The 20,278-nt window shown below is 61.5% G+C and overlaps 1 protein-coding gene across 1 annotated transcript; it reads left to right on the forward strand.

Moving 5' to 3' along the window:
- The first annotated feature begins 5,354 nt into the window (after positions 1–5,354).
- On the forward strand, positions 5,355–19,776 carry SAPCD2 (suppressor APC domain containing 2). Its single transcript, XM_087753117.1, has 6 exons — positions 5,355–5,769; positions 10,670–10,803; positions 16,516–16,662; positions 16,785–16,886; positions 17,414–17,527; positions 17,897–19,776. Exons 1-6 carry the CDS (start codon positions 5,370–5,372, stop codon positions 18,023–18,025), a joined length of 1,026 nt encoding a protein of 341 aa, XP_087609243.1. The 5' UTR covers positions 5,355–5,369; the 3' UTR covers positions 18,026–19,776.
- Positions 19,777–20,278: the final 502 nt, after the last annotated feature.

Raw genomic sequence — 20,278 nt, forward strand, 5'->3', positions numbered from 1 at the left:
TGCGCCAGCTGCTGCCAGGTGTTGGCTGGCCGCTGGGGTGTATCTGACGGGGACCCCAGGGCTGCTGGGACCTTTGTACCCGGGAAAGTCTCACGCCTCTTCTTGTACCTGCGTTTGCAAATGTACCGAAAAGCTCTTGGGGTTCCCTCAGCGCAGCAGGCAGCCGGGCGGATCCCACCCCCCCAGCCATGATGGCCGCGGCAGGGCCAGGCCCCCCGGCTCGCAAGCCCAGCTCCCCATCAGGGACGCAGCAGCGGCAGCAGTGAAACGGCTGGACACAAAATCCCGGAGGCCAAGGCTGGGCCGGTCACGAGGCGGCAGAAGGCGCGCGGCGAGGCAGCCTCCTCTGCGCCCGTGCTGGGGCCGCAGGCTGCCGAGAGCGGGGGCAGCGCCGTGGCCTACGCTCCTGCCCTCGAGCCCCCGGTGTAGTCAGTGCGCTCTCGCCGCTGAGCAGCCCGGCACCGACTCCCCGTCCCACCATCGGGCTGTCTCCATGCCATCCTGCCCGCAGCTGCAGCCCGGCTGGGCAGAAGGAGATGAGAAGACAGACAGACGGACGGACGGCTGCTCAGACACAGCCACCTCCTTGCGTGCGACTGCAGTCGGGGAGCTGGACCCCATCCGGATGCGACAGTCGGGTCAGGAAGAATCCCTGACAGTTGTCAAAGCTTCTGTTTCCCGCTCTGGTTCCTCTTTCACGGGGCTCAGCGCCGCTCCGGCGCGGGCAGGCGGGGGGTTTCAAACACTCCTTGCTCTGCTCCTGTTCGCACAAAAGCCCTCCCTGCTGTGGCCGCGGCCCCTGCCTGCCTGGCGCGGGTCCCTCCCGCACACGGCGCCTGCGTAACCATCGGCCCTTATTCATCAGAAAAGGCTCCGTCAGATCCAGCTTACAAATCCAGCCCTGCCTTTTCCTGCAGAAATATTCCTACAGCCCTTGCTGCTGTGCCTTGAAGGAACCCCAGCACATAGCCCTGGCATCTCGTAGCCATGGCATCTCATAGCCGTGGCATCTCATAGTCCTGGCATCTCATAGCCCTGGCATCTCGTAGCCATGGCGTCTTATAGCTGTGGCATCTCATAGCCCTGGCATCTCATAGCCCTGGCATCTCGTAACCGTGGCATCTCATAGCCCTGGCATCTCATAGCCCTGGCATCTCGTAGCCCTGGCATCTCATAGCCGTGGCATCTCGTAGCCATGGGATCTTGTAGCCATGGGATCTCGTAGCTGTGGGATCTCATAGCCATGGGATCTTGTAGCCTTGGGATCTCGTAGCCGTGGGATCTCGGCTCTCCTCGAAGAACCACCGCGAATGGTGCTGCTGCCGGTGAACGCGCTCCCACCCCCCAAATCCAGCCATCCACCAGAACAGGTCTGTCCTGCTGCACAGAGTCCCCGGGGCCGATTCCACAGCCCATCGCACCAGTGCGGGTAGAAATTTCCTTCTGTAAAGCAATAAGAACGAGGGCAGGTTGGGTCGGGTACAGCGGGCAGGACAGCCTGCGAGCAGGAGGGAGGTACGCTCGGGCCAGAGGAAACACAAACGTGCCAGTGGAACAGAAAATCCATCATGAATAAAGCTCCAGCACCCCGAAAGCAGACAGACAGAGGGCAAACACTGCTCCATCAGGGTAAGATACGCTACCAGGAGAGGGGTAGAGCTTCTCATTTTTAGGGCCCTGCTTCAGGCTTCAGTATACAAGCATCCACCAATATATCCCCAAAGAAACGCGGCTGTACGGTCGTTCCCTGACCAAGATGAAAGGCTGGGCAGTTTCTGGCCGCGGCGTGACCGGTACTGCCCGCGTAGCCGCTCCTGTGATAGCCGGCCGCAGCGGCAGCAGCAGAGCGGCATTTATAACAGGACAGAGCAATTGCTAGACGGATTCTAATCGGAGGCCTTGCAGCGTCTATCGCACTTGGATTTAAGCCCCAGGTGATTCCTTATCGTGCTGAGACCCCATCAGCCGGAGGGGCGGGAGGGTGAGGCTGGGCAGGACTGACTGCCGCTTCCTACCGACACAAAGTCTCGCTCTGCGGCCCCAGGCACATTGCAGAGCGAGGAAATAAAACCACCATCCCCGGACAGTTTATTTTAGCTTCCCGCCTGCCGCCCCTCTCCCGGCGCTCGTGACAGCCTGTGAGTTGCCAGCAGCCGCCAGGCTTCCTGCTCGCCGGCCCTCCGGGGGGAAAACAGGCTGGAGGAAAGAAAAGGAACATTGTGGGAAGCGCCTGGCCCCCTCCAAAGCAAACAGAGCGTGTCCTCAAGAGGCCCCGTAAGCGACAAGATGGAAAACACCATGCATCTCGGAACTGGGAAGATCAAACAAGGCAGCCCTCCCCCAAGGCAAAATCAGCTGCGTCGCCCCGACCACACTCCCCTCGCCATTTTTAGCCTCTGCCCAGAGGTTTCCTGGGGACGGGTGCGTTTCTGGGTCGACACTTTGGTACCCCACTGGAAGCGATTTTCCGCACCCGCTCAGCTTCAGGGTGAAAGAAGGGGTTAACACCGGTTGCACCTAACGAATTGGACGGTAACACCAGAACTTGGCATCGGGGCTGTTGTTTGCACAGCTCCTGGTCTGGTTTTAACCAAGCCTCGCCCAACTGGTCCTGGGTACGGTCTGGTAACCTGTGCTGGCCAGGCACCAACCCCCACGCGGCTGGTTGCCCACCAGACCTTGCTCTCCCCCAGGAGAACGTGGCAGCAGAGGCTCACAGCATCTGCTTGAACACGGTCATAGGAGCCCACCTCATGGCCGCAGTCACCACGTGTCCTCTGCAGAGTCAAGGTTCACGCGTGAAGACCTACGTGCTGCTGAAGTCAGCACGGGGCTTAATCTACTGCCGCAGTCACCCAGCATCACCCCGAGACGGTCAGCGTCATGTCGGAAGGTGCCCGCGTCTCCACCGCCAGCACCCTGTTCCCCCAGCGCCCTGCTGGGGTTTGGAGCGGCTGCTGCGACCTCTCCTCCCAGGGGTGGCGAGGCTGGTTACGGGACACGCTGGCCTGCCACCAGCCTTCTAGGGGACATCGGACACCCCGTGCCCTCCCCAGAGAGGGGCAGCGGCGTGTTGGGTGCCACCAGACCAGGGCGCGAGTGGCACTGCCTGTGCCTGCGGGCCAGCGCGGAGGGAGGGCTGGGCCAGGGCTGAACGGCAGCCGGTGCTCCCCAGTAGCTTGGAGGAAGGAGAACGGAGTAACTGCATTGTGTATATTTAAAAAAAACCACAAAGGTGGCTCTGTCAATGAGAGGAGCCTGGGCTGGCCCCAAAATAAACTACTCAGTGAGAGAGAAAAAAAAAAACAAAACAAAAGAAAACCCCAAAAAGCCTTTTCCAAGAATTTTCAAAAGCTCCCTAAGCTTGTTCAGCTGACCAGGATGAAGACATGGGCCTGTCTCATGGCAGCCTCCTGAGGGCACGTCGGTGTGGAAGGCGCGGGAAGGCCGGAGCCGCGCTGGGCAGCTGCGTCCCAGCTCCCGGTTGCTGGAGCAGAAAGCTCCACATGGAGGAGCGAGAGTCCTTCCGCTGAGCCACCAGCCACAGTCAGCACCAGGAATTGCTTCTGGTATCTCCGGATTGCTTTCCTGGTGGGACAGACCTGCCAGGCAGGGAAACTGGACAAGAGACATTAAGGTCGTTTTGAATTCCCCCTATTATTCCTGCCTGTTGCAGCAAGCCCAGAGATGTGGGAGGAACCTAGAGAAAAACTCATTTTCCTGCAGATGTACCCTTTGCTGAGCAGAACAGCCCATGCGCTGATGCTGCCGGAGCTGAGCAGCGTCACATCCACTGCGTTTTCTGGGGCAGAAAGGGGAGGGGTGATGCACCGGCTCCTTCGCCCTCTGTCCTACGCAGGTGTGAACCTGTTCCGTCAAACACGGCTGAGCCACGCAGAGATCTCAAAACAGGTAGGACAGGTCCGGGAAATGTATGAAAAGAAATGCTTTAAGGAAAAGCAGGCTGTGAACAGCCTGGCCGTGGCACAGCCGGAGCAGGTCCTTGATAGAGAAAAGCCCGGTGAGGGTCTCGGAGGCTGCTGTGATTTACCTGGCACCTGGGTCTGACAGGACTGAGAAACTCCATGGAGAAGAGGAATGGCCAGAAGGGGCTGAGGAGCCAGGAGCAGGACCAACCCGGGGCTGGAGTCCGGCCCGGAGAGGGAAGCTGCTGGCGAGGGGAGCACAGCAAGGGCCACGTGGATGGGAGGGCTTGAGGGCCAAGCGTCTTCCACCCTTCCTTTGGCTTTGAAGCCAACTCAGAGCTAAAGGAAATCACCCCCGGCACATGGCCCGGGGTGGTGTCCGTGGCACGGGGAGGTGTCTGTGGCACAGGGAGATAGAAACCTGTGGCCCAGGGAGGTGTCCGTGGCACAGGGAGGTGTCTGTGGCACAGGGAGATAGATACCTGTGGCCCAGGGAGGTGTCCGTGGCACGGGGAGGTGTCTGTGGCACAGGGAGATAGATACCTGTGGCACAGGGAGATGTACACGGCACGGTGAGGTGTCCATGGCCCAGGGAGGTGTCCGTGGCCCAGGCAGCCTCACAACCCGAGCACCCAGACAGGGCCTAATTGCCCATTCTGGCCATGCCCCTTCTCCAGCACGCTCGCTCCTGATGCTCCTTCTCTCAGCATCACGAGCAGCAGCCAGGACGGGGGCTCTGGGGGTGCCGGCGCGGGGGCCCCTCGAGCGTGTCGCGGTGCCCGTGCACAGGAATCGCCACACCAGGGCTTTGCAGCCTGCTTCGTTGCGACGTGCCATCGGAGGGAGGGCGTTCGCAGCGGAGGCCCCTCTCGCTGGGGCAAACGTGCTGGCGGATCCCGCGGACGCAGCAAATGCCGGTATGAATTAGAGAAACGCGTTCTCTTAACAACGCCCGTTTGTACTAAGTTTACAAGAGATACGATCCAAATGCTGTTTTTCTCACATTTATCAACACTGATATATTTTTTCCCCTCCTTTTTCCACGTCCATCGTTCCTTTGGGCCTCTGCCCCCGCTCCTGCCGGCTCCATCAGCCGCATCCCCGGGATGCCCGGACTCAGTTCCCGTGGCACCGGGCAAGTCAAGCCCACGGGAGGGCTCACGAGTCCCTCTCCCGTGGGGATGCTGCCGAGGGGAGAACCCGGGCCCCGCTCCCAGGCGGGGGGTCCCGGTCCCGGTCCCCGCTCCGGAGGGTCCGGACCCCCCGCCCTCCCCGGGCCGTCAGCGGGGCGGGCTCCGCCTGCAACTCAAACCGCCGTCCTCCCGCTCAGCCAATAGGCGGCGCGACCGCCCGCCGCCAACCAATGAGAACGCGGGGTCTCCCGCCACCAACCAATAGGAGCGCGGGGGCCGGAGCAGCGAGTAACGCTCGGGCACGGCGGCGATGGCCCCGGAGCGAGGCGACCGGTCGCTCCCCGCCGGTACCGAGGGTCTTCCCCGGGTGTTCCTGCAGAGCCTGCGGACTCTCTTCGATATCCTGGATGACCGGCGGCGGGGCTACGTGCACCTGCGGGAGATCGAGTCCCGCTGGAGGGGAGCGGAAGCCCGGGAGCTGCCCGCCGGGGTGATGGAGGGGCTGCGGCGGGCGGCACCGGCCAGCGGGTACCTCACCTTCGAGCGCTTCGTCCTGGGGCTGCGCTCTGCCCTGCCCGGGGCTGAGCCCCCGCCGGAGAGCGGCGGCCGGCGGAGCGCGGAGAAGCCGCCGAGCCCGCGCGGTGCCGAGGAGCGGCGCGGGAAGAGCAGCGGGCAGCGGGAACCGGGGCACGGCCAGCCCCGCGGCCGAGGTGAGCCGGCGGGCCGGGCTGCGAGCGCCCCCGGCGGGGCAGGACCCTGCCCGGCTCGGTACCGGCCGCCCCCCCGGTACCGGCCGCCCCCCCGGTACCGGCAGCCCCCCGGTACCGGCAGCCCCCCGGTACCGGCAGCCCCCCGGTGCGGGCCGCCCCCCGGTGCGGGCAGCACCAGAGACCGGAGTTAGGCAGGGCCGCTCCGGCCCTGGGGCAGCGCAGCCCTGGGCCCTCCGCAGCAAGGTGTAAAAGCAGCGGGCCGGGTGTAAACCCCGCCGGCGTTAGTGCTGGTTGTAACTCCGGCTTTGGTGGGCTTCGGTCCGAGGCGCGGGTGAAGCGGGGCGGCGAGCGCGCTGCTCCGCTCTCCGGCTCCCGTTTGCGCTTCCCTTCGCGTCTCCCCTCGCGTGGGTGCTTGTCCGTTCATAGCGGTGACGAGAAGAATTAAGGGCTTTACCGGACCGTGTCCGTGGTTGTCCCCTGGCGCAACGTGACCCTCCCGGGGGGGATGCGGCTGGGCGTCGCGGGGAGTCGCTGGGCCCGGGGCTCTCCGAGAGCCGAGCGGCTTCACCGGAGCAAAAGCTGCGGTCGCGGGGCAGCCCAGCGCTCGGGGGCCCTCAGAAAGGCTTGGTTCATGATTCCGTCCGTGTTTTGGACAAAAAAACCAGCAAAACCTGATCCAACTTTTTTGTTTGGGTAATTCGGCAGCACTGTTTACAATAATAAATAATGAAGCAATAATTAAGCAGGGAAGCGGCCCCAGGGAGATGTGCTTGGCGGCCCCCGGGCGCTGTCCGGGTGGGGAGGCCGGGGCTCCCCCGCAGAGCTCCCGGCAGGTCCCTGCGGACTCTGCCCCTTCCTCGGGGCCGGGGTCCCCGTGCTGGGTCTGCCAGGGCCCCCCGCCCGCGGCTGGCACGCCGACCTTGGCGAGGGGGAGACTCTTCGCTGGCATCTTCATTTGCTGCTAGTCAGTAGGAGACGTCAGAAGGAAACCAGGCTTCTGGACTTGTCTGGTGTAGGTAATAATTCTTTATCTGGGTTTGTGAGGCACTTTGAGATCTGGGGACACAAAGGTCTGTGTGAGGAGCGGGTGTTTGTTATTGCAACACTGGGGTGCGATGGCTTCCTCTACCTCGGGAAAGCTGTCTGGGCTGGTTTGCCTTCCCTTCCCACCCGCTCCCTCCCCGTCCCGTCTTCTCTTGGGTGGAGAAGAAACTTTAACCGTGGCTGAGGTTCTCTGCTTTCCATTTTGCCTCCAGACTAATCGCTGGAGTTTCATCTAGGGGAATATTATTAAGCAGGCTGGCTCTTCTATCATCAAGAGTGTAAATCAGGAAAAACCTGAAAAAAAAATCCTGCTTGGTAAATAAAGAGCAAATTGGAAGCTCTGCCCTGGGAAGGAGTGAGCAGACGACTACAGCAGCTTTCTGGCTGCTGAGGATCTTTCCGTCATAGGCTGATGTCGTGCTGATGCCCTGAGCCTGTGGGCAGGGTTAGTGCCTCAGCCCTTGCTGCCAGCTTCCCGCAGTGCAGGGCTGTGTGCTGGCAACAGGCCTGAATTTCAGGTTGATTCAGCGGCTTAGCGAACATCATAACTCAGAGTTATTCTGTCTCTTTTAGCTCCAGATCCTGCCCCGCTGCCCAGCGCTCCCTTCCACCGCGGAGGGTTTCCCAGGGCGTGGTTGAACATAGATGCTCTCATCAACTGCTGCGAGGGAGTTGGGCACTGCCGTGGCAGGACCCGGCCGTTTCTCGCTGCGGAGAAATGTGCTGGGTGCTGAGAGCTGCCCGTGGGTCCGGGAAGCCCTGTCTCCGTTAAGATTGTATCGTTCAGGCTTGAGGCTGCTCTGAGCCTCCAGCTGCACCAGGCAGCTTCTGTGAGAACCCAGCCACGTGCAGCGAGGTGGTGTATCAGCGCTCATCAGCTGCAAAGAGCCTGCGGAAGCTCTCCCCGTCTGCGCCCTGGGGGAAGGAGGTGCTCACAGGATGCCACCCGAGCGCTGCTCTCTGCTCCAGGGGACCCCTGCGTGCGCCAGAGGTGATTTGGATGCAAACCATGGCAAGATGGCAGAGGCTGGGGCCAGGTCGTCCTCCTGGCACGTCCAGGGGCGCAGTGAGCCAGCGGGACGGCGATTCTGTCCCCTCTTCCCCGCTAACCTCCGTTAGCCTATGGGCAGAAGGGAAGAAGTCCCTGCTCAGAGCCAGCTCCCAGCTTCTCAGAAGCTCTCGTCAGCCCGGCGGTGCTGGAGCAGCCCGCGAGCCGCTGCTGGGTGCCAGCCACGGTCTCTGGGGAGCCAACAGCACCTGCTGGGCACAAGGACGGTGAGGCTGAGATTGGAGATGTCACCGTGATGGCTTCACTACCAGTGGTGCCTAGGTGGCCCGTCACAGCAGCGTCCGAGCATCTCGGTGTTGGGGGTCTTTACCCTTGTGGTTCCCCTGAGAGCTGAGGCCTGGGGAAGTTAACACACGTGGGAGGTCTGGGGTGGCCCTGGGCACTGCCTCCTCCCCGGCGCAGCGCTTGCCTTTGCCACTGGGGTGGCCTGGCTCTACCGGCTGCCTGGAGAGCTGGGGGCCCTGGCGGGAGGGAGGGGTGCTTTCAGGAGGGAGGGGTGCTTTCTCGGTAGCTGTTATTGCCTGGGCCGTGGCCGAGGACAGGTATGAAAATGTGTAAAACGGCCATGAGGTGTCTGCTCCGGCCCCGAGGTGTCTGCTCGGTCCTGGGCACTTGCTCTGGCTGGCAAACGCTGGGCTCGTGCCCTGCAGGAGCAGAGAGGCTCTGGGCGGGAGGAGGCCATCGCACATCTCACGGCAGGATCTCCTCCCCCCCGGTGAGCTGGTCCTGCTCTTTGCCCAAGAAGATCTGATCCCAGCTCACTAGCAGGGATCCTGTTTTAGCCGCTACGTTGTCAGCTCAGGCACACAGAGCTCAGCTGTTTGACCAGGGAGCGCCTTCTTATCACGGGTTCAGCTCAGCTCAGCCTGGCGCTTCCAAGTACCAGCAGCAAAAGCCTTTTTAACATGTTTCTACCCTGCAGCTCTTCCCCGAGGTGCTTCTGGCTTTGCTTTGGGATTCTGCCTGTTGAAGCCCCCTTGGGCTTGGGGCTGCTCCGCGGCTTCCCAGGCAGGACGTGCTGCAGGTCTGCTAGGAGAACATGTGCGTGGTTGCACCGGTCTTGCTGGGTTCCTCCCGGTAGATATGGGGGTGTGAAACCAAAGCCAGTTGGCAAAACAAATGAATGGGCGATATCAAAGTTTATAACTTTGTTTTATAAACTGTGTTTATTGATGTGCTGGAGACCTGTCTACACTGGTGCACTTGCTGGTAGGAGAAGCGGGATGCCATGATGGACCAGGAAGAGCATTTTTCCTGTGCCGCGGTGGCTTCTTTCCCCAGGGACACGAAGTGACAGGCTGAGCGAGGCGCTTGTGCAGCGCTGCCTGCTGCCCCCTGAGCCCGAGCCCAGCTCCTGCTGCTGAACGGGCGCAAACGTGGCAGTGCAGGCAGCCCCAATATGGTGCAACTCTCCCCAACTTCCTTGCCTTCAAGGTGAAGGGTGGCTCCTGCGGCCACGGCTGCCCTCTCCTGCCCCGTCTCCCTCTTCCATCGTGTCCCTGTGCTCGGCTGAGGAGGCTCGTGGAGCAGTGGGCAGCGATGTGCCAGCCCAGGCAATGCTACGTGCCCCGTCCCGGCGCTCGCAGCCCTTCATGCCCGCACGGCGGGGAACGTGCTAGACCGGCTCCAGGCAGTGCTGGTGCCTGGGAGCCGGTGCGTGCCCAGCCGTGGGAGAAGGATGTGGCGATGGGTGGGGGTGCCTGGGAGATGGGTGAGGAGCAGTCCCGAGGAGGAGACGTTTTTCCCATCTGCCTCACTGCCTGCCTTCGCTTGCCTACCTCCGTGCTGCTCTGGTTTGAAAGCCAGGTTGGGAAAGAAACTCTCGAGGAAGGCTGTGTGCAGAGAGCGGGGTGAGCTGCCAGAGCGAGGGGGTGGGCACAAGGCAGGGTCTGCTGGGGACTCGACAGCGGACCGGGGAGGTGCAGCAGGCTTGCTGCCCGGGCACGGCTGGGGAGGGTGCTGGCTGCACCCTCGGCTGCCCAGCGCCGCGGCTCAGGGCGGCAGGGCGGTACTCTGCCAGCTCGGCCAGAAGCGGGGATCTGAGCTGGCTTGGCCGTGGCCGCAGGGCTGCGTTTCTGGCGAGTTCGCCAGGGCGGGCGGTGCGGGGCTTGTACCGACTCTACTGCAGGTGCCCAGCCAATACCTGCTTCGGCACACAGGCAGGAGGTGCCTGATCCAGCCTAAAACCTGCCAGTATGAACTTAATCTGCAAAAATAGGTTACACATGGATTTACACCAGCGTCATGCGTTTGTCGTAGATCAGTCTTTTGCAAGATAGGATGTTGGGATTTTAATAACATTTTGGGAAACCTACAGCCTGATTTACTCTATGCTTAGACCACAGGCACGGGGTCTTGGAGGGGACACCTGCACGGCCAAGCCCATCACCAAGCAGGAGCTGCCTTCAGGAGGAGTCGGGTTCCTGGCAGAGCCTGTGCCCCCTAAGCGGGAGCCAGGGGTGCCGTGAGGACAGGCCGAGGGTAGGCAGTATCACCAACGGTTTAATTGCCTGTGCCGGGACTGAAACAGCATTGCCTGGAAGCTGCCTGCTTTTTGCAGAAGATGACCACTGAGGTCTGTTGCCAGCCTGGCGCAGCCAAGTCAGTCGTTGCTGAAGCCTGCCCTGCCCATACGAAGATGCGAGCAGGGGCTCGGGCCGGTGCTTGGCTCAGCTGCTCCCTGCCATGTCCGTTTGCCAGACCACCCTGCAGGCAGTCCCATCGAAGTGGCCGTGGGGAGGTTTTTGTTGCAAGCGGCTGGTGGCCTCATGCTTTTCTCTGTTGCAGGTGGTGATGCTAAGGCTGCTGGTCAGTCCCAGGCAGATGGCAGCCATCCAGGGGCTGGGGACACTCGGAGGCATCAGAGGGGACGTGCAGAACACCGGAGACACACCATCACCAACGGCGTGGACTTCAGCATGGTAAGGGGACAGCCCGGTCGTGGGCTCCAGCGAAGGGGCCCAGGGTTGCAGGAGTCCCCCACCGCTGACGCCAGTTCTCTTTGGGCTGTGGCTCCCTCCTGCCCACCCTGCACGTGTGAGCCGTGGGGCGTTGGGCAGACCCTGGTATTTTGGATACAAAGCTCTGTTGCTGTACGTGGAGGTCCTGCCATTGCTTCTGAGGTGCTTTCTGTCCCGAATCGTGCCAGACAGGGAGGAGGCACGTGTTCCCCTGCCTTCCCCCGGGGCAGGGTCAGCCCACAGAGCCAGCGCTGGGCTGCACGGGTGCCTTCCCCGTGGGCAAAAACCTGGGCAGAGAAAGGCAAACGTGTAGGTGTAGGAGCAGGTGGGTCTCTGGGCCTTTCAAGCATGCCAGCGAAGGTCAGGTACGCTCTGCGCTGGCGCGCGGTGGTGCCGGGCTCTGTCCCCTGCCAGATGTTCTCTGCAGATCGGGGCTCAAGCACGCTGATCCTCCTAGCTCCTGAGAGACTTTTTGCCAGTAATGCAGAGAAATCAGCATTGAATTTAGCCAGGCAGCCCAGGATGCAGGGATCTGCTCCCCTCTCTCCGTCCCTGAGTGGAGAGGCTTGGATCAGATTGCCTGGATGAAGGGATCTGCACTGCTCCCAAGTGGGATAGAGGAGCTGCCTGGGCATGTTGCCCACAAGCTCAAGCTAAATTTTCCTGGGAAGAGAGCCAGGACCCAGCCTGCAGGATGAGTGATCGGCCAGAGCTCGTCTCGCCAGTGTCAGAGCTGCTGCCGAGGCTGTGACTGCCACCTCTGCGCTTCCACCCCTCGCACCCTGGTGTCACCCTGCTCCCCGAGCCCAGCGGGGCTGACCGGCAGCCTGAGCAGTGTCCATTACAGCCTGGCGCTGGCCTCGGGGGACGTAACGTGCTCCGATGCCTGGCCTGGGGAGCGGGGGCTTGTGCACATGTGGTTTGCTGGGCTTGCAGCCATGCAAGGGGTTGGGGTTCTCTTGGGCCGAGGGGGTCTCTGCTGAGAGGAGCTGGCAAGGAGTAATAAATGGGGATGTGTGCATCTGGGGGTGGGGGTCTCTGATCTTCAGGGGTTTGGTGGCTGGGAGTTGCTGCTTTGGAGAGGGGAAGGTCCCTCCTTCCCTGGCAAGGCTCTTCCTTCTGAGTGCAGCTCCAGGCTGGAGCCCATCACTGCCATGAGCTCAAGGTCCTGCGCAGGACTGGCGAGGAGGGGCTGGTGGCCAGCGCGCCTTGCCGACAGCTGGGGTCTGTTCCCAGCTCTGCCACAAGCGCTCTCGCTCTGGGCTTACGTTGCCCTTGCCTCTGTTTCCCCAAGTTGTGGGGGCAGTGGGAGGGAGGTCCTCTGCCTTGCTTCCCGCTTCCCCACGTACCCGAGTGCCGCGCTGCCCTTAGCGTGCTCCTTCCCCCGGAGAAGGGGTGTCTGTCCCTGGCCCGTGGGTGAGGAGCCTTCCCTGGCAGGAGCCTTTGGGTGCTATTCCCACTTCTGAGCGTACAGACGCAGCTGGAGCAGGTTTGAGTCCTGCCCGAACCAAATCCCTGTGCAGGGTGGTGCTGTCACCTCCCCCCTGATGCTGGGAAGATGTTGGGCCACCGGAGAGACGAGGCACTCGGCTGTGATTCGGCTAATTTGCCTAAAGGCCGTGGCGCATGGGAGCACTGGTATCATAGAATCACAGAATGCCTTGGGATGGAAGGGACCTTTCCAGGCCATCCGGTCCATCCCCCTGCAATGAGCAGGGACATCTCCAACCAGATCAGGTTGCTCAGAGCCCCGTCCAGCCTGGCCTTGGATGTTTCCAGGGATGGGGCATCTTCCACCTCTCTGAGCAACCCCTGCCAGTGTTTCACCATCCTCATTGTAAAAAATTTCTTCCTTATATCTAGTCTGAATCTCCCCTCTTTTAGTTTAAAGCCATTCCCCCTTGTCCTGGCACTCCCTGCCCTTGTAAAAAGCCCCTCTCCAGCTTTCCTGTAGGCCCCCTCCAGGCACTGAGAGGCTGCAATCAGGTCTCCCCACAGCCTTCTCCTCTCCAGGCTGAACCCCCCCAGCTCTCAGCCTGTCCTCACAGCAGAGGTGCTCCAGCCTCTGAGCATCTTTGTGGCCTCCCCTGGCCCCGCTCCAACAGCTCCATGTCCTTCCCGTGCTGAGGACCCTGAGCTGGACGCAGGGCTCCAGGGGGGTCTCCCCAGAGCGGAGCAGAGGGGCAGAATCCCCTCCCTCGCCCTGCTGGCCATCGTTCTTTTGATGCAGCCCAGGAGATGCTTGGCTTTCTGGGCTGCAAGAGCACACTGCCAGCTCACGTCCAGTTTTTTGTGTCTCAGTACCCCCAAGTCCTTCTCGGCAGGGCTGCTCTCCATCCCTTCATCCCCCAGCCTGTACTGGTACCAGGGATTGCCCCAACTCAGGTGCAGGACCTTGCACTTGGCCTTGTTGAACCCCATGAGGTTCACACAGGCCCACCTCTCCAGCCTGCCCAGGTCCCTCTGGATGCCATCCCGTCCCTCAGGGGTGTCACCTGCACCGCTCAGCTTGGTGTCATCTGCAGACTTACTGAGGGTGCCCTCGATCCTGCTGCCTGTGTCACTGATGAAGATATTGAACAGCGCTGGCCCCAGAACGGACCCCTGAAGGTCACCACTCATCACTGTTCTCCATCTGGACACCAAGCCATTGACCACTACCCTCTGAATGCGACCATCCAGCCAATTCCTTATCCACCGAACAGTCCACCCATCAGATCCATATCCTTCCAATTTAGAGAGAAGGATATTGTGGGGGACCGTGTCAAAGGCCTTACAGAAGTCCAGATAGATGACAGCCGTAGCTCTTCCCTCATCCACTGATGCAGTCACTCCATCACAGAAGGCCACCAGCTTGGTCAGGCAGGACTTGCCCTTGGTGAAGCCGTGCTGGCTGTCCCGAATCACCTCGCTGTCCTCCATGTGCCTTAGCACAGCTTCTAGGAGGATCTGTTCCATGATCTTCCTGGGCACAGAGGGGAGGCTGACAGGTCGGGAGTTCCCGGGGTCCTCCTTTGTACCCTTTTTAAAAATGGCTGCAATGTTTCCCTTTTTCCAGTCCCCAGGGACTTCACCTGACTGCCAGGACTTTTCAAATATCATGGAGAGTGGCTTAGCAACTACATCAGCCAATTCCCTCAGGACCCTGGGGTGCATCTCATCGGGACCCATAGACTGATGTACGTCCAGGTTCCTCAGGTGGTGGCGAACCTGATCTTCTCTTACAGTGGGAGGACCTCTGCACCCATCCTGCACCCATCCTGCACCCTGGGGTGCACCGGGACGGGTTCATCCTGCGCAGGGCAGCGGAGGTGTGGGGGCTGTGCTGCGGCCCCAGGACCCTTTGCACCACCACAGCCAGTGTCCGCTCGGCTGATGTTTTCCAGCCAGTCCGTCATCGATCGGCCTGATTTCCCCATGGCCACAGGGCGTAGCTGGGAGGAGCCCTTCTGTGAGAGGCTGAGCACTTGTAGACGGCACAGCGTACAGCACCATCCCCTCCCTTTCCACCCTGGGTAGCACCAGCCAAGTCCAGCGCTCTGTCTTCCTTCTGCCCCCAGAGCATCCCATCCTTAGCGAGATGCCGTCCGTCCCTGCGCCCACCAGAGCTGGTGACGTCCCGCTGCTCTGCGGGATTCTGCCTCTTCCTCCGGTCACCGTGCTGGCCAGCAAGGCTGGTGGGACCAGGGCAGGCCAGGCGGCCGCGGGCTGCAGCCCGAGCTGGGTGGGGGTCCTTGCTACGTACAGCACCTTCTTCATGCCCCTCAGCAACAGCCTGCATAGCACCAAGGCTCTGCGCTTCTTCCTGTGGGTATGTCCCCTTTGGTCCGTCTGTCCATCCAAGCCGGGGGGGGGGGGGGGGGCTGTCATGTTGCAAACAGTGTTTCCAGGAGGAGCAGGAGCAAGAGCAGCCCTGGCGTAAAGGGTGGCTGGCATGGGGCGGTTGGGAGGCTTCACGGCAGGCAGTGGGGACAGGGAAGCGCTGGTGGCCTGAAGAAGGTCTTGGTATGGTCTTACTTGTCCCTGGGGGTGGGGATCTGTTCAGGGTCACCTCTGAGCTGAATCGTCCCCCTCCAGATGCTCTCTAAAGCAGCAAGAGAGGTTCCTGAGCATCCAGCAGCTTCTGGGTGATCAAAGTCGCACTGGTGCCTGGAGGAAACTCTTCTGGAGCCCAGTCTGTGCTGCGGGCGCTGGAGGCCAGGCTGTGTTGTGCAGAGAGAGCAGCAAGGCAAGCAGCTCCCCGTGCTCTTGGCGTGGAGACGGGGGTCAGGAGCCAGGGGAGCAGGCTGGCACGGCTTGGGAGAAGGGGAGCAGGAGCCCTGGGCTCACTGGGTGAGGGCTGATGAAAGGGTCGCTGCACTGGTCGCTCTGTCCCCAGGGATGTCCCCTCTTCTCTCTCCCCCTCTGTGATTGCTGGTGGCAGCGCAGTGCCGAGGGGCTGCAGGAGAAGAAGGTGGCAGTGGAGCAGGGGACCCCGTGTCCCCTGGGGCACAGTCGGCTGCTCCAGCCCCGCTGTCGATGGAGGGGCCGAGCCGCCTGCCCTGCAGCAGCCTTGGCTGTGCCACGACCTGGCGCGGGGTCCTGCTCTGCCTGTCCCAGGGTGCTGGTCTGGGGGCAGGAGCCCCGGGCACCCTCGTAGCAACCCTCCAGGTTTAAAAACGTCCCCAGGTCCCTCTCCAGGTGATGCTGGTGCTTGAACCTGAAAGACTTTGAGAACAAGTCTTATGAGGAGCAGCTGAGGGAGCTGGGGGTGCTCAGCCTGGAGAGAAGGAGGCTGAGGGGAGCCCTCATCGCTCTCTGCAACTGCCTGAAAGGAGGCTGGAGCTGGGGGGGGTCGGTCTCTTCTCCCCAGGAACAAGCGATGGGACGAGAGCAAATGGGCTCAAGCTGCGCCAGGGCAGGGTTAGGTTGGATATTGGGAGAAAATTCTTCCCTGAAAGGGCTGTCAGGCCCTGGCCCAGGCTGCCCAGGGCAGGGGCTGAGTCCCCACCCCTGGAGGGATTTAAAAGAAGGGCAGACGTGGTGCTCGAGGACATGGTTTAGTGGTGGACTTGGCAGTGCTGGGTTAACGGTTGGACTCGATGATCTTAAGGGTCTTTTCCAACCTTAACAATTCTATGATTCTATGACTCGCAGAGACGCTCAGCAGAAAGGTGTGCTGTGCTCTGCTCAGCTCGGAGGTGCCTTGGGGGTAAAGCAGAGTGGGGAGCAGAGCAGAGTGCTGGGGAAACGGGGCTGCAGGTTTCTCCCCGGCTTCCAGTCTGCACATTTGTCTCGCTGCTTGCCGCTCACCAAAACCCGTGTGTCTTTGTGCTGCTGGCTGATGCTCGCAGCCTTGCGGGGCTTGGGGAGCGGCTGCAGGCCCTGCTCTTGCTGTATCCCTGGATAAATACAGGGCAGGGAAACCTGCTTCTGCAGTGGGGAGCAGGAGGATGGAGGTAACCTGACTGTCCTTCACCTGCTTCGGTTGTTCTCCCAAAGCAGAGAACTCTTCCCCCAAAGCAGCATCAAGCAGCAGCCATCATCCCACTCCTCCACGGCTTTTCATGGGGAGAGGCGCTGAGACCCCTGCCCGTATCCATATCCCTGGGCGCCTTGTGAAGAAGCCAGCTCCTGGGGCGTGACAAGGCCTTGGTGGGAGGGAGTGACATCTCCGTGCGCTTTGTCCTGCAGCTGAAGCACATGAAGGAGCTGGAACAGGAGAAGGATTTCCTGCTGCAGGGCCTGGAGCTGCTAGAGCGCGCCCGGGAGTGGTACCACCAGCACATCCAGTTCATGCAGGAACGCCAGAGGCTCCTGGGGAAGAACAAAACCAGTGCTGTGAGTCTGGGGCTTGTTCTTGGGGTACCCGTCTGCTTGGGAGGTTTGAAGAACCGGGCTGGGACTTGGCTGGAGCTGGCCCCACGGTAACATCCAGCCTCTTCTTCCTCCCCGTCTCCCAGGAATTCCTCCCTGAGGGCAGCCAGAGCCACCTGGGGCGCCTGCTCCCCAAGCTGCAGGAGGTGAACCGCTGCCTGGGTGACCTCCTTTCCACTGCTGGCAAGGTGAGAGCAGCAGATCAGCAGCGTGCGGTTGTTTGCATGAGCTTGGGAGCCATCCTTTCTTCCCCCTTACGCTGGTGGCTGGGCTGACATCGGAGCTGCCAGAGTTTCCCCGGGCTCTGGGGAGGTGACTTGGCTCCGTGGGCAAGATAGGGGATGGGGAACGATGAAGAGGACAGCACAGCTGGTCCCGAGCTGGGCTGGAGGACGCTCAAGGCATTTGGGGACTAAAGGAGATCCCCCAAAAGGTGTAGCCATTGTCAAGGTAATAAGGAAACCATCCTGCTGAGGTGCTGAGTCAGCCCTTTCGGGGCTGGCTGTCCTGCCAGGCTCCTGGCAGTAAGGCTTCCCACCTCTGCCTGCCTTGCTGGAGACCCTGCGATGGCCTGTGCTGGGGTCGTAGTCCTGTGCTGGGCTTTTCTCAGCTCCCCATGTGCCACAGAAACAGCTTCTGGCCTTGGAGAAAGGCTGGGGAGGGCCACGGGGAAGGAGGCTCAGTGTCCCATCCCTTCCCTTCATCTTCTCTGCAGCCAGTGAACCTCTCCTCAGCTCTGAACAGGCTGGTCCCCGTGGCGTCCCCAGCCTCAGCAGGCTCCCAGCAAGCCATCAAAATGCTGAAGGAGCAAAACCGGCTTCTCACCAAGGTGAGTGGGGGTACAGGGGGAGGAGATCCCTGGGGAAGGAATACGAGGCAGCGGAGAGTGTTCCTTCAGCTGGACCAACCTTGGCCATCCCAGAGGAGGGCGTGTGGGCTGCGCCTGGAGACCCCCCATCATGCAGCTGTGTCCAGCTGTTTGCTGGGTGAGGGTCCGCAGGCAGGGTGGGGGCATCCCTGCCGGAGGGAGACGACTGTGACAAATGCAGGTCACAGGAGGGTGCGGACGCGGCGGCTGGGGTCTGCGAGCAGGGCAGGGCCGGGCTCGCTGCTGGGGGTCGCATCCCAGCACCCGCCACGCAGCCAATGCCAGCGTTTTCCTCCTCTGAGCAGCGTTTTCCTCCTCTGTTCCGTGCAGGAGGTGACCGACAAGAGCGAACGCATCACCCAGCTGGAGCAGGAGAAATCTGCCCTGATCAAGCAGCTCTTTGAGGCTCGCGCCCGCAATAACCATGAAACGAGCCAGCTGGACTCCACCTTCATCTAGCGCCCATCTCCCCGCTCCCCGTCCTTGAGCTTCCCCGGGGCTTTCGTGGGACTCTTGCCCCAAACCCCTTGCACCCGTCGCTCCAGGTGTGGTATCTCGAGGCCTGGAGCTGCCGGTGGCCTCTCTGCAGGAGGAAGCCGGGAAGGCGTTTCCCCGCCCGTGCCTGGGGAGCATCCCCACACTGCTCTGCTGCTGGGCTTTCCAGCCGTGCTGCTCTCAAGCTGCTCCTTTTCTGTCTCTAAATGGATTGCAGGGACTGTACCCCCAGCCCCGTGATCCCCAACGCGCAGGGGGAAACAGCCGCTGCCCGTGCTGCCTGCGCGGGGGCAGCTGCTCTGCCCTTGGCCTGACTTAGGCTGAATTTTGGCTGCTCTCAGAAAAAGGTGATGCGTCTTCAACACCAGCTGGCATCTCCAGGCAAGCCTGGCCATCGAAGGGTGGCCTGTCCCCTGCTTGTCCCGCTGTTGGGAGACAAGATGGAAAATCCGATGGGGCATGCCTGGCCCCTCTCTGCTGCCTGAGTTCTGCCCGCCAGTGACGCTATACTGGGCCAGAGCAGGGCCCGAGCTGGTGCTCCTCCTGGCGCAATCCCTCTCTCCAGTTTGCGGTAGTGATGCCATAGTCGCCGTTTACACGTCTGCAGGCTCCTGTAGTTAAAGAGCCATAGACCCAAGCCGGGTAGGCCGCAGCTCTGAGCTGCTGTTTCAGGCTGTTTGCAGATCGAGGCGGACACCCCGCCATCCCTGCGTTTGGCCTGGCCTGGCCAATGCTTCCTCCTGACTGCCAGGCTTGGGGTTTTTTCGTGATGACTTTAAAAGGTGATGTCCTGCAGCATGAGGATGCGAACACAAGCCTGACTTCACAGAGGGGCCTTAGGACAAGGTTTTGTATTGAACCGAACGCGGGTGACGGAGCGGAGGCTGATGGGCTCTTTCCTTTGCACATCTCCAAGCGGGGAAATGGCAGCTTTGCCTGTCCTGGTGGTGTACGCTGGCTCCCCAGAGTGACAACCCGAGCGTGAGCTGCGCCCCTCTCCAGGTCCTTTGGGGGGGTGGTGGTGGTCTCAGCGTGGGTCCTGTTAGACTGGTGCATCGCAGGATACCTCCTCCTTCCCACCCAGCTCAGTGATGACTCTTGAGCTGAGCGGTGTCTTCCACTGTGGCTTGGTACTTGGTATTGATGGTACTTCCATAGGAGATCCTTGTGAATCCCCGTGTAGCGCAGGCCTGGCCCTCTGTAGCTCCAAGGCCAGGACCTTTCTCTCCAGGGTTGTTCCACGCTCTGACTCTCCTGGCCCAATGCTGTGGCACAATGCACTGAGCTGGGCAGAAGGTGCTGGGCCTGCCCTGCCATGGGCTGGGCACCACGCAGACCAATGCCTTTCTCACTCCTGCTTTTATCTGTCCGTGCTGTCTGTCCCACCCAGCTCCAGTTTGAGGTTGATCTTGACCTGAAGCTCACTGCAAGGCATGAATCCCTGCTCTACCCTTGCGCCCGCTGCCCTGTGCCTGTGCCGGAGGGGGATCGGCGGGGTGCCAAGGAGAGGGAGGAGCGAGGCCAGCGGTAGTCGTGTCCCCTGTCTGCCGGAGTAGGGCGTTAGTTGTCCCCTGGGTGTCGGTGCCTGCCATCTCTTCCCTGATGCCACCTCTGGTGTCCAGTGCCTGTTTTGCCTGAGGTTTAATGAAAAGCGACCCTCTTTACGAGGAGCGTCACCCCTCTGTAGGGCTAATAAAGTGGGGTGAACTATTTAACTTATCCTTCTGTCTCTCTGCCTAAATCAGCCTGTCTGCTGCTGTGAGCCTTGAAGTTCCTGGCTGTCCTGTCCCATGGGAGGTGGGGTGAGCTGAGGTTGTGCAGTCACAGCCAGAGCACGAGGAGCCCGGGGGTTTCTGCTCCAGGCCGTGTTCCCGTGCCCTTTCCCGTCCCCTCTGGGCTCCCCCGTGCTCAGGGGCTGGGGACCCCTGGTCTCCCCTCACCGCTGTGAGGGGTGATGAAGCCACCTGCACCCCTTCCAGCGCTTGTAGCTCCATCTGGCTGCTCCTCCAGAAGCTGCGCTGGGGGCTCGTACTCCTCAGGCCGTGCTGGGGTAGGTCACAACCTCTCATTTCTTTTGCAGTCCCCTCCCTCGGAGCTGGCCCCCGTGGCTGTGGGCCACCGCGGCCATGGTGCTCTGCAGTGACGCCTTCCTTCAGGGGCAGCCGGAGGGGACCTCGCTGGCGGGGCTCTCTGCGGCGCACGTCCGTCTGCCCTGGG

Source organism: Nipponia nippon, unplaced genomic scaffold, assembly GCF_047370975.1.
Source record: "Nipponia nippon isolate SJK-2023a ecotype South Korea unplaced genomic scaffold, ASM4737097v1 scaffold_16, whole genome shotgun sequence".
Classification (NCBI taxonomy): Eukaryota; Metazoa; Chordata; class Aves; order Pelecaniformes; family Threskiornithidae; genus Nipponia; species Nipponia nippon.

Bases quoted from the DNA above. Each gene is read 5' to 3' on its own strand.
- SAPCD2 (XM_087753117.1), top strand. From the start codon at position 5,370: ATGGCCCCGGAGCGAGGCGACCGGTCGCTCCCCGCCGGTACCGAGGGT. The intron at 5,770-10,669 runs GTGAGCCGGCGG...TCTCTGTTGCAG, and splicing joins CGGCCAGCCCCGCGGCCGAG to GTGGTGATGCTAAGGCTGCT. The intron at 17,528-17,896 runs GTGAGTGGGGGT...TGTTCCGTGCAG, and splicing joins AAAACCGGCTTCTCACCAAG to GAGGTGACCGACAAGAGCGA.